The sequence below is a fragment of the Scyliorhinus torazame genome, chromosome 15 (assembly GCF_047496885.1).
Source record: "Scyliorhinus torazame isolate Kashiwa2021f chromosome 15, sScyTor2.1, whole genome shotgun sequence".
NCBI classification, from domain to species: domain Eukaryota; kingdom Metazoa; phylum Chordata; class Chondrichthyes; order Carcharhiniformes; family Scyliorhinidae; genus Scyliorhinus; species Scyliorhinus torazame.
In genome coordinates, this window is record NC_092721.1 from 157,648,355 (window position 1) to 157,661,560 (window position 13,206).

The 13,206-nt window shown below is 42.7% G+C and overlaps 1 protein-coding gene across 1 annotated transcript in view; it reads left to right on the plus strand.

Moving 5' to 3' along the window:
* The window catches only part of brca2 (BRCA2 DNA repair associated), a 169,988-nt gene that overhangs the window by 54,159 nt on the left and 102,623 nt on the right, over positions 1-13,206 (plus strand). The window contains 2 exon segments of the mRNA XM_072476994.1: positions 1,635-1,733; positions 11,577-11,655. Of these exon segments, the coding sequence (XP_072333095.1) occupies positions 1,635-1,733; positions 11,577-11,655 (178 nt within the window).

Genomic DNA, 13,206 nt, shown 5'->3' on the forward strand with positions numbered 1-13,206 from the left:
TTTTGATTATGTTGCCGGATTTCCCAAGGCAGTGGGAGGTGTAGACAGAGTCAATGGATGGGAGGCAGGTTTGCGTGATGGACTGGGCTGTGTTCATGATTCTCTGTAGTTTCTTATGGACTTGGGCCGAGCAGTTGCCATATCAAGCTGCGATGCAGCCAGATAGGATGCTTTCTACGGTGCATCTGTAAAAATTGGTAAGAGTCAGCGTGGCCAATGCCGAATTTCCTTAGTTTCCTGAGGAAGTATAGGCGCTTTGTGCTTTCTTGGTCATAGCATTGACATGGGTGGACTAGGACAGATTGTTGGTAATGTGCACACGTAGTTGAAGCTGCCAACCACCTCCACCTCAACACCTTTGATGCAGACAGTGATGCGTACGATACTTAGCTTCCTGAAATCTAAGACCAGCTCCTTAGTTTTGCTGATGTTGAGGGGAGATTGTTGTCGTTACACCACGCCACTGGGATCTCTATTTCCCTACTGTACCCTGACTCATCGTTGTTTGAGATCTGACCCACTATGGTTGTGTCATCAGCAAACTTGTAGATGGGGTTAGAGCCAGATTTTGCCACACAGTAATGTGTGTATAGGGAGTATAGTAGGGGGCTAAGTACACAGCCTTGCAGGGCCCTGGTATACTGGACTATCGTAGAGAAGTTTTTGTTGTTTATCCTTATTGATTGTGGTCTATGGGTCAGGAATCCGAGCATCCAGTTGTAGAGGGAGGAACCAAGTCCTAGGTTTTTGAGTTTTGATATGAGTTTGGCTGGGATTACGGTGTTGAAGGCGGAGCTGTGGTCAGTCTGATGTAGGCGTCCTTGTTGTCGAGATGCTCCAGGGATGAGTGTAGGGCCAGGACATGGCATCTGATGTGGACTGGTTGTGACAGAATGCGAAGTGCAGTGGATCAAGGCATTCTGGGAGTATGGAGTTGATGTGTCTCATGACCAACCTCTCAAAGCACTTCATAATGATAGATGTTAAGACTACCCGACGGTAGTCGTTGAGGCGCGTTGCCTGGTTCTTCTTTGGCACCGGTATGATGGTGGTCTTCTTGAAGCATGTGGGAACCTTGGAACGGAGTAGGGAAAGATTGAACATGTCCCCGAACACACCCGCCAGTTGCTCCGCGCAGGATCTGAGTGCATAACCACGGACGCCTGGCCCAGGGGTTGTGGGAAAGCCTGAAAGGGGGGGGGGGGTAATGCCCATGTGTGTGGGAGATGGCATTGTCCGGGTGTGGGGCACCCCCAGCCCGATCCTGTGCGCAAACAAATGGCAACGTGGCATCTTGCATGCTACCAAGACTGCTTCTTTCCATCTCCTTAACATCAGCCATTTCTGCCATTACATAAAATGTTATTAACACTTTTGTTCTCTCTAGATGTCCTTTGCCAACCTCCCATCTTCGTTCTACACATGCAATATCATTCAAAGCTGTCCTGCTCTAAACCATTGATGGTGCACTCTCAGATTCATATTTACTTTCTGACCCATTGCACTGAATTTAAAATCCATGAACATCCTTATCCACTGGAACAGTCAACTACATAGGCATGGGAAAAAATGAACATTGGCATTCACCTTAATTCATGGTTAGTATTAATAAATCTGGATGATTTTTGTTTCAGAGGAACTTCTACCAAAAAGGCAGCTCTTATCGGAATTTAAAAGAACCAAACACAGTGACCACAATGTTGCATTCAAACCTATAATATGTAATCCTGAAGGTAGGCTGATAATTGTGTATGATTAGGCTCTAAAACTTTATTCATGATTGTGTTTCATAGAATCTCGAAAGAGCAGAAGGAGGCCTTTCGGCCCATCAAATCTGCACCAACTCTCAGAAAGAGCACCCTACCGAGGCCCATTTTCCCATCCTATCCCCCTAACCTGCATATCTTTGGACTGTGGGAGGAAATCCACGCAAATTCCACACAGACGGTCACCCGAGGTGGGAATCGAACCCGGGTCTCTGATGCTGTGAGGCAACAGTGCTAACCACCGTGCCAACCACCGTTTGATTTCACTTAGAGCTATATTTTTCATTGGGTCACCTCCCTCGTCTATTATATATTATTTTGGGGTCTCAATTTAAATGTGAAGAATTTTGCAGTGCTGCTCTTTTTTTCTGTCTGGGCACATTTACTGGTTTCTCCTGAATATAATGGAAAATTACAGCTGTCATCCTGTGTTCTAGCTTTCCAGACTGTTAGTAACCAACATATATGGTGAGAGAAGCTAACAGTCACCATGAGTCACTTATAATAATAATAATCTTTAATGGTATCACAAGTAGGCTTACTGCAATGAAGTTACTGTGAAAAATCCCCTAGTCGCCACACTACGGCGTCTGTTCAGGTACAGAGGGAGAATTCAGAATGTCCAATTCACTTAAGCACGTTTTTCAGAACTTGTGGGAGGAAACCGGAGCACCTGGAGAAAGCCCACGCAGACACTGGGAGAACGTACAGACTCCGCATTGACATTAATTTTGACTAGCCAGGGCACCAGAGCCTTAGGTTTGCACAGTTAGCTGGCTTCCCACAAATGCGGGGAACCACTGCATGAACAAAGCTCTCCATCCGCCATGGAATCAAGGTGTCCACTTCATAAACCGCAAGGGCTTCCACTCCCTGATGTCCACATTGTCTGCGACCATGCCACACGCACCCTGCAGGTGTGTGCTAGATTCCAAGGAAGTGTCCACGACAGCTACATCCTTGGCTGCGCTCAGATACCTGTGGTATTTGAGGGAGCTCATTGGCTACACGCTTGGTTTCTCTGGGGTTTCGGCTTTGCTGATGACACCTGTGCAGAGGCCACAGAGTGTAGCAGAGACACGTTACAATGAGATTCATGCTGCAACTTGCGCTTTGGTAGATCAAGCAATTGGCATCCTGCAGGTGCAGTTAGGGTGCCTGGACTGATGAGGTGGAGCCCTCCAGTACAGGCCCCAGAGGGTTTCGCGCATTGTTGTGAGGTGCTGCGCTCTATACAACCTCACGCTGCAACAGGGCGTGGAGCTGACAAGCGGAGATGAATGAATTGCATGTCTTCTCTGATGAGGAGGGCAGTGCCGAGGGGCATCTTTTGGGGTAGGCGGAGTAAGGCTGTCAGGCGATCGCAAAGTGCTGAATTGGGAAGAAAGCACGGGGTACCCTGAAGCTTCCCACTTCATTGAAAACCAGGACTAAGGTGGGCACTGAGGTCCCATCATGGGAGGTGGCTATTCCTCACTTGTGTGGTGGTAGCACAACCACAGCCCTGATATTGCTCCTGTCGTGTGAAGGGTGCAGTTGCCCCTGGTCCATACGATGCAGGAGAATGATGACTTGAGGTGAGGACAGCGCATTGATTCTCAAAGATCTACAGCGAATGTCTGACACCTTCCTGGCTGAAGGCAGTTTGTGAATTCTCAAAGGCTCGAGTAATCTCAAGTCAATGAGACACAAACAGAGCCATCTCTTGTGATGTAGGCTCCTCCTTCGTGGTATCCTAAGGATCTATATCAGTGGTGCCAGAGGAATGAATCTCACAAGGGTGTAACCACTGGGTTCCTTGTGCTGAGATTAGATTTTCCCAAATGACTGATTTGAGTGGTGGTGTTAGTGGCATAAGATGCCCTGTCATTGTGAAGGAAGGCCAAGCACTGGGCTGACATCCTCGCAAACGTGAAATGGAGGCACCACCATTTGTTAACATCCATCCTTTACATGTTTCATACTATGTATATGGCAGGTTATGGAGCTGTGGAATGAGGCTCAAAGATGGTGAAAGAAGTTAGGTTTAATACAGTACTGAGATGCTCACATATTTATATAGTGCTCGCTGCCTACAAGTGGCTAACAATACCCCTGCACAGACTGCAACTATAACTCCTTTATCTTCCTAACCTGTTGCTACGTCTCGGAGTTTCCCAGCTGAGGTGGAGGCAGCCTGCTGTCTGTCATGTCTTGTTGTCTGAGATTAAACGGGCATCCTATGGAGGGTGTTATGGCCCAGGGTTTGGAGAACCCCAAAGTGTATCATGGAGTTCACCTGATCCATAACTTTTAATAGATTGTGGTATGGGGAGCACACGGCCCACTCTACAGGTGTGGTACAGCAGAAATGGAAAAGTTTTTTTAAAGCAAAACAATGTTTATTCTATGAACTCAGGTTAACCTTTTTGAAACATACAGTGAACATCTTCGCAACCATTAATTCAGATACAACCCCCAAAGAATACAACACTAAGTAATCCTTAATAAATTCCCAAACAACATCCAGAAGACAAAAGAAACACCTTTTAACAGAAGCACATCAAGTTTAAATTCACTACTGAAAACTGTTATAATTCTGGATTCACCAAATGATCAAGTGATAGTCTTTTCATGGCAGAGCGAACAACAGTACACCTGATTTTTCTGGCTTCAGCTCCAACACTGAAAAGATACCAAAAAAAACAGACACACCCAAGCTTTTCTCAAAGTGAAACTAAAAAGCAGAGCCAGAGCTCAGCTCCACCAACACTCTGACATCATTGCAGTAACATGAGCAGACAAACATTTCTTAAACTGACATTCTCATGACACCTCCCCCCCCCCCCCCCGCCAAGAAAAAAAATAAACCATCAACTTCAAGATGGTTTCATTTTTCACCTTTTCACAATCCTTTAAGAAATGCACACATTAAATATACTTTCTCGTTTCAAAAATCAATACACACAAACAGGTATAATAATATAGTCCTTTTTTTTTGTTCTTCCTCCAACTGAACCTTCTCGATTGACAGTCTCTTTGATCAAGAAGGTCTCTGCATGATCCATCCATTTCTCTGTGCCTCGGCATGTCTCTTTAAAGTCAGATACTTTAGTTCAATCTGATCACAGAGTCCCTTGTAATTCTCCAACACAGGAGCATTGGTTATCACAGCTTTCAGGCAGTCAAATGCCTGTTGAAACTCCGCTGTCCACTGACATTTTCGACGTTTCTTCAAGTCCATCAGTGGAGCAATCACGCTACAAAACCTTTGCACAAATGTTCAATCAAATCCACTCATGCCAAGAAATCGCATTATTTCCCTTCGTCTTGAGGGTATCGGAAACTCCTCAATAACTGTTGGTTTCACATCCTGTGTGACCATTCGACCCTGTCCGATTGTATGGCCAATGAAAGTGACTTGGGCTTTTCCAAATTCACTTTTGGCCAGGTTTATCACCAAACCCGCCTCCTGAAGTCGATCGAATAACTCCATCAGATGTTTTAAATGTTTGTTCCATGTCTGGCTGAAAATTACCAGATCGTCGATTAATACCGCACAATTGGGTAATCCTGAAACAACTTTGTTAGTTAACTGTTGAAATGTGGCTGGGGTGTTTTTCATGCCAAATGGCATAACTTTGAATTGATATATACCATCTGGAGTCACAAAAGTTGAAATCTCCTTCGCCCTTTCGGATAAAGGTACCTGCCTTAAGTAAATCCAGTTTGGAAATAAAAGCTGATTGTCCCACTTTCTCAGTGCAATCCTCCAAACGTGGGATAGAATAAGAGTCCATTCTTGTAACTGCATTAACCTTTCTATAGTCCACACACAACCATTGGGTACCATCTGGTTTAGGTACCATCACGATGGGTGAGCTCCATTGGCTGCAACCCACTTCAATTATGCCATTTTTAAGCATACTCTCAAACTCTTTGTTAACCTGTGCCAATTTTAACGGGTTAAGTCTATATGGATGTTGTTTGATTGGAACAGCATTTCCCACATCTACATCATGTATAGTCATTTTAGTACTTCCCAATTTATCTCTACAAACTTGCCCATGTGATATCAATAACTCTTTCAGGTCAGTCCGTTTTTCCTCTGGAAGGTAACTCAACAATTTATCCCAATTTTTAAGAACATCCTCATTTTCCAATTTAATTGGAGGTATGTCAAATTCACAGTCATCTGGATTTGGTTCATCACTTTGAGTTAGAATCATTAAAACCTCCTCCTTCTTCTCTCCTTCCCTTTCAAATTACCTTTTAAGCATATTCACATGACACACTCGGTGAGTCTTCCTTCTATCTGGTGTTTTTACCACACAATTCATCTCACTTAATTGTCTTTCAATCTGATAAGGTCCAGAAAACCGTGCTTTTAAAGGCTCACCTACCACTGGGAACAACACTAAAACTTTATCTCCACTGGCAAAACTACAAACTTTGGATTTCTTGTTCGCTACCCATTTCATCACATTTTGTGCAACTTTTAAATGTCTCGCCAATTCACCTGCTCTATTTAATCATTCCCTAAAATTTGACACTTAATCCAATAATGTAAGTTCTGATTTCTCACTCACCAATTTTCCCTTAAATCAATTTAAGTGGTCCTCTCACCTCATGACCAAAAATTAGTTCAAAAGGACTGAATTTGGTTGACTCATTAGGTGCATCCCTAATTGCAAACACTACAAATGGAATTCCTTTATCACAATCCTCTGGATAATCTTGACAATAAGCCCTTAACATTGTTTTTAATGTCTGATGCCACCTTTCTAACGCTCCCTGCGATTCTGGATGGTATGAAGTTGATTTAAATTGTTTTATTCCTAAGCTATCCATAACTTCTTTGAATAACCTTGAGGTAAAATTTGATCCTTGATCCAATTGTATTTCTGTGGGTAGTCCATATCTAGTAAAGAATTTAAGTATCTCCTCCACAATCTTTTTAGCTATAATATTAAGTACTGGAATGGCCTCTGGAAACCTAGTAGACACATCCATTATAATCGAAAGATATTGATTCCCACTTTTTGTTTTAGGAAGCGGTCCTACGTAATCAATTAGGACCCTTGTAAAAGGTTCTTCAAATGCTGGAATGGGTATTAAGGGCACTGGTTTTATCACAGCTTGAGGTTTCCCTATCACTTGACATGTGTGACATGATTCTTGGAAGTGCAGGGTCGGATTAGGACAAGTCGGCATGGATTTAGTAAGGGGAGGTCGTGCCTGACAAACCTGTTAGAGTTCTTTGAAGAGATAACAAATAGGTTAGACCAAGGAGAGCCAATGGATGTTATCTATCTTGACTTCCAAAAGGCCTTTTATAAGGTGCCTCACGGGAGACTGCTGAGTAAAATAAGGGCCCATGGTATTCGAGGAAAGGTACTAACATGGATTGACGATTGGCTGTCAGGCAGAAGGCAGAGAGTTGGGATAAAGGGTTCTTTTTCGGAATGGCAACCGGTGACTAGTGGTGTCCCGCAGGGTTCAGTGTTGGGGCCACAGCTGTTCTCTTTGTATATTAATGATCTAGATGACGGGACTGGGGGCATTCTGGCTAAGTTTGCCGATGATACAAAGATAGGTGGAGGGGCAGGTAGTATGGAGGAGGTGGGGAGGCTGCAGAAAGATTTAGACAGTTTAGGAGAGTGGTCCAAGAAATGGCTGATGAAATTCAACGTGGGCAAGTGTGAGGTCTTACACTTTGGAAAAAAGAATAGAGGCATGGACTATTTTCTAAACGGTGACAAAATTCATAATGCTGAAGTGCAAAGGGACTTGGGAGTCCTAGTCCAGGATTCTCTAAAGGTAAACTTGCATGTTGAGTCCGCAATTAAGAAATCAAATGCAATGTTGTCATTCATCTCAAGAGGCTTGGAATATAAAAGCAGGGATGTACTTCTGAAGCTTTATAAAGCATTAGTTAGGCCCCATTTAGAATACTGTGAGCAATTTTGGGCCCCACACCTCAGGAAGGACATACTGGCACTGGAGCGGGTCCAGCGGAGATTCACACGGATCATCCCAGGAATGGTAGGCCTAACATACGATGATCATCTGAGGATCCTGGGATTATATTCATTGGAGTTTAGGAGGTTGAGGGGAGATCTAATAGAAACTTACAAGATAATGAATGGCTTAGATAGGCTGGATGTAGGGAAGTTGTTTCCATTAGCAGGGGAGACTAGGACCCAGGGGCATAGCCTTAGAATAAAAGGGAGTCATTTTAGAACAGAGATGAGGAGAAATTTCTTCAGCCAGAGAGTGGTGGGTCTGTGGAATTCATTGCCGTGGAGGCCGGGATGTTGAGTGTCTTTAAGACAGAAGTTGATAAATTCTTGATTTCTCGAGAAATTAAGGGCTATGGAGAGAGAGCGGGTAAATGGAGTTGAAATCAGCCATGATTGAATGGTGGAGTGGACTCGATGGGCCGAATGGCCTTACTTTCGCTCCTATGTCTTATGATTGACAAAATTTAACTACACCATTATGTAGTCCAGGCCAATAAAACTCTTTTTGGATTTTAGCATGAGTTTTCCTTATTCCCAAATGACCTCCCACTGGTACCTCATGTGCAACTCGCAACACCTCCTTTCTATACCCTACAGGCAATACTACTTGATGAACTTCTGCCCACTTTTCATCCGCCTGCATATGTAAAGGTCTCCATTTTCTCTTCAAGACATCACTTTTACGGTAATAACATTCTGGTATACACTCAGATTCCTCTTCCGTATATGCTTTCTGATACATCCATTTAATTTCTATTGTTGTAACTCTGCCCATTTTCCTGAACTAAAATTATCTGCCTCATCCTCCACCTGTTCTTTTCCGACCATCTGATCAAAACCGTTTCTGATAATTGCACTTCACCTTTATCTTCAGCTCTGATTTCTCCTCTTGTCTTAATCTGTGAATTTGCGACCTTGTTACTATACAATCCGGGAAAATCCCAGGATATTCGTCCTTCAATACCTCAGATGTCTGATTTTCCACCGGCTTATCAACCACAGTAGGCATCACTCCCACCTGCGATCCAGCTATATCATTACCCAAGATAAACTGTATTCCTGGACAAGATAGTTTCTCTATTACTCCTACTACCACTTCATCGCTCTTCACTAGACTTTCCAACCTTACCTTATATAATGGAACCACTACTCCTCTCACCCTGAATTCCACATATTACCACCTTTTCTGGCAACATTCTTCCCAGACTACATAACCCCTCATCTCTTACCATTAAAGATTGACTAGCTCCCGTATTTCTTAAAATTGTGACTTCTTTACCTACTCCTCCTGATACACATGAGTAAACTTTACCCACACAAGTGAATTCTTTAAAGACATCTGGCACCTTCTTATCAATCACCTCTTGATCAAGCTGAACAATCTTTTGCACCTCCTTCGCTTCACTTGGGCTTTCCCTTACTACTTTAACAGACCCCACTGTCTTATCCTGTTTTACACATCAGCCTTCCCAGTGCTTTTCTTCAACCACCAACACTGACTTTACAGCGCCTAGTTTATTACAGTGAAAACATTTGAAACGTTTCACTTCTTTTCCACCCTCCTGGATTTCTTTTTTAGTCTGAGATATACTCCCCTTATTATCTCCCATCAGATCACCTATGCCTCTACCACTTGAGTATTTCTCACAGGCTGAAACTGGTGTTGGAAACCAAACTTTGATTTATGAACTAATTCATAATCATCTGCCATTTCTGCTGCTAATCTCGCAGTTTTAACCCTCTGCTCTTCCATATGAGTTCTCACTACATCAGGAAGTGAATTTTTAAACTCCTCCAAAAGCATAATTTCTCTGATAGCTTCAAACGTTTGGTCTATTTTCAAAGCCCTTATCCACCTATCAAAATTACTCTGTTTGATCCTTTCAAACTCCATGTATGTTTGACCAAATTCTTTCCTTAAATTTCTAAACCTTTGTCTGTAAGCTTCAGGCACTAGTTCATATGCACCTAAGATGGATTTTTTTCACCTCCTCATACGTCCCAGATACCTACTCCAGCAGTGATGCAAACACTTCACTAGCCCTACCTACCAGCTTTGTTTGAATCAGCACTACCCACATGTCCTGTGGCCATTTTATTTGTTTAGCTACCTTCTCAAATGAAATGAAAAGGCTTACACCTCCTTCTCATCAAACCTTGGCAATGCTTGGACATATTTAAATAGATCCCCACCAAGCCTTCGACTATGATGCTCTTTCTCACTATCCTTCTCACTATCATCCAACTGTACGTTTCCCTTTACCGTCTGCCAATTTTAACTGATTGTCATGTTTCATGGCCATTTTCTGAAGTTCAAACTCTCTCTCTTTATCTTTTTCCTTGATCTGTATCTCCCTTTCTCTTTCTTTTTGTTCTGCTAGGGCTATTCTTTCTTTTCTCCTCTTTTTCCTCGCTATCTCTTTCGTATTCAAGCTGCTTTAATTCTTTCTCATGTTCCATTTGTTTAAGTTGTAACTGAACTTTTGCGATTTCCAATGAGGCAAACTATCTCAGGCAATTTTAAATGAAATAAAATGAAAATCGCTTATCCCCCGCCATAATTACCTCATGTTTTCGCATTTTGTCAGGTAATGTTAACTGCAATGTTTTTGCCAACAGCCTGTTTTTAGTCTCTGTCCGTAAGGTACTGCGTGTGACCGTCTCCACCCCCAAAAACTTCAGAGCCTCTGAAAGAGCCATTGTCCACAACACACTCCCCACTTAAACTGGAATACCACACCTGCAAAGCAACCACAATATGCTCACCCCTCACTGTCTTTCAGTTCACTAAGCCAATCCAATAGATAGACTTTTATCCCCCTCAAGCCTCCAATTTGTTATGGGCCAGAGTTTAGAGAACCCCAAAGCTGGGGCGGGCAAGATGTTGTGTTAGGGCTGGCTGGGGGTAGTCGGGATTTTAAAAAATGGCAGCCCGATCTTTTGCTGTAATGGGGTGTTCTGGCGAGCAGAGCTCACCATTGTAAAAGAAAAAGGGGTTATATGCAGCCTCGGCAGCGCATTCCCAGTTTAGGCCCCTTATTGAAAGCGAGTCGTGTTGAATTGCCACATGTTTCCCGGCACTGCGAGTGCTGGGACACAGGCGGCTAAACGCGCTCTCTCAGGAACTTTATTCCCTTTTGGAAGATCGTGCCCTATGTTTAAGTAATTAATGAAAAGTAGCTGGAGTTTTTCCAACTGAAACATTGAGAGACTATGCAATTAAAGACAAATGTCTGTGATCTACAATTGACTTTGTGTCAATTGTGCATGTGGCACATGTCCCTATTTCACTATCCAGCAATATTTTCCCAAGTTGGAAGGGAGGCAGCACCTATTGCTAATCTATCTCTAAAACCCATCCCAGCAGACCTAAAACTGTGTGTTATATTTCCCAGTAAAGCTCCCGTAAAACTTTTGACAACCATGGATAGAGGTCGGCAAATTGACCTGATGCCATTTGGAGTTGGAGGATAATGAGGACCATACTAGCTGCAGTTACTGGAAGGTGGAGACGAGCCTTTTCAAAGTTATTCTAGTATTCACAATAACTGTGTACTTCTTACCAATCAATTACTGAGATGTATTGTAATTTTCTAGAATTTGCTTTATTGAAATATAGCATTCACAAAGTGGTATCCAGATATTTTTCCAATGTAAAGAAGTAAAATATTTAAGCAGGTAATCTTCTAACAAAAAAATTAATCATAATTAAGCCTCGTCTAATGGAGATAAACAATTAGTTTGCAGTTATTTTTAAACAAGCAATAGATATTTTATGGGATGAAAAAATGTAATTTTTAAATTTCAGGCGTACTTCGTGATCGCAGAAAGTTCATGTATCGTGTTCCGCTCAAGCCTGTCACCTGTGGTCCACCTGAAGACAAAAGGTAATTTCAGTAGTTTGTTTCAAAAATGAAATTTAACTCTGAATCAAAATGAAAGTAGAATTTTCGTTTGGCTATTTTGTTACATAGTTTATAGGTTTTGCTTTCACAATAATATTTAATTCTTGCTGCACAAAAAGTTTGTATTTTAAATTCAATGCTCCAAATTGAGCTTTGAGTACAGTAACTGTGACTTAAACAAAGACTTATACAAGTTTAACGTTACCATTTTTAGTTTGTTCTCGTAATGTGGGTGACACTGGAAAGGCTAACATGTATTATCGAGCCCCTCTTCCCCTGAGAAGATAGGGATGAACCTTCTGAAACCATTGTTAAAGATTTGATGCGGCTTGCTAAGCCACTTTAGAGGGCAGTTAAGACTCATCGACATTTATATGGGACTGGAGTCACTCACCAAATCAGATGAGAACTGCAAATTTCCTTCCCTCAAGGACATTGGTGAACCAAATATTTTTTTTTTTACGTCAATTCATTATACCAACATTTTCAGTTCCAGATTTATTTTAAACTGCATTTGAATTCTCAAATTACCATTGTGCGTTTTGAACTTGCATTCTCTGGATTATTAGCCCAGACATCAGAATTAAAAGTGTAGTAAAATAACCACTACCAACATGAGTTACTGTATATTCTTTGCTTTGTGTGGCTTCCATTTTAGTCTGCGTTTCATCTGCACCACCAACAGCCCCCTGCTTTACCGTCTCCATTTGAGAGAATGGCTAAAGAACTCCTGCCAAGCTTTTGCGAGTTCCAGTTTTTATGCGTCTGCTGGGAAATGTGTAGGAGTGTTGATGATTAACTCTTTTTGTTGATGGGGCAGAAGTCCCACTGCTGGGGCAAAAGGCTGAAGACGATCCTACTTCGGCAGGTGGCCAGTTCCTGGGTGGCATTTTGCCAGTGTTGGCCAATTAAATGGCTGGGGCAACTGTTGAACGGTGGTCCATTCTGAATTGCTGCTGGGCCATTCAGAGGACCAGAAGCTCGCCAATCTTGGCAGCACCAGCGCAGGCATTTCTGAGGCTGCATTGTGGGGGGAGAACGGCTTAGTGGCTGGGTTTCCTCAGAGGTAAGTGGGGTTTGGGGATGCCAGTGCCAAGCAATCAAGGCCTGACAATTGGAATTAGGGGTTATCAAATACCAGCGGCATTGCTGCCAGGGACCCTTCCAAGGACCGTAGTGTTGCTGAAAAGGAGAGCCCCACCCCAAAGAACTCACCCAGCAGTTTGACCCATCCGGCAGCATGCCCAATCTGAGGGTAAACATCCATGTAAGTGATCGATTAATTTTCCATTCGTATCCTAGCTGTCAGCCTTCCTGTCCCGAGCCAGAATTCCAGCGCTTGATTTTATTTCTCTCTCCAGTTGTAAAGTTTACCTTGTTTGCTGTTATCATTCCCAGGTGAAAAGATGATTGAAGATAGGAATTCAATATTGTCAACCTGTGTTCCACATTTTAGACTTTTCTTTGTCCCCAGTTTTAAATTTGGCTTTACTTAATGGTTGCAGTACCACAAAAGGAGGCAAAATAATTTTC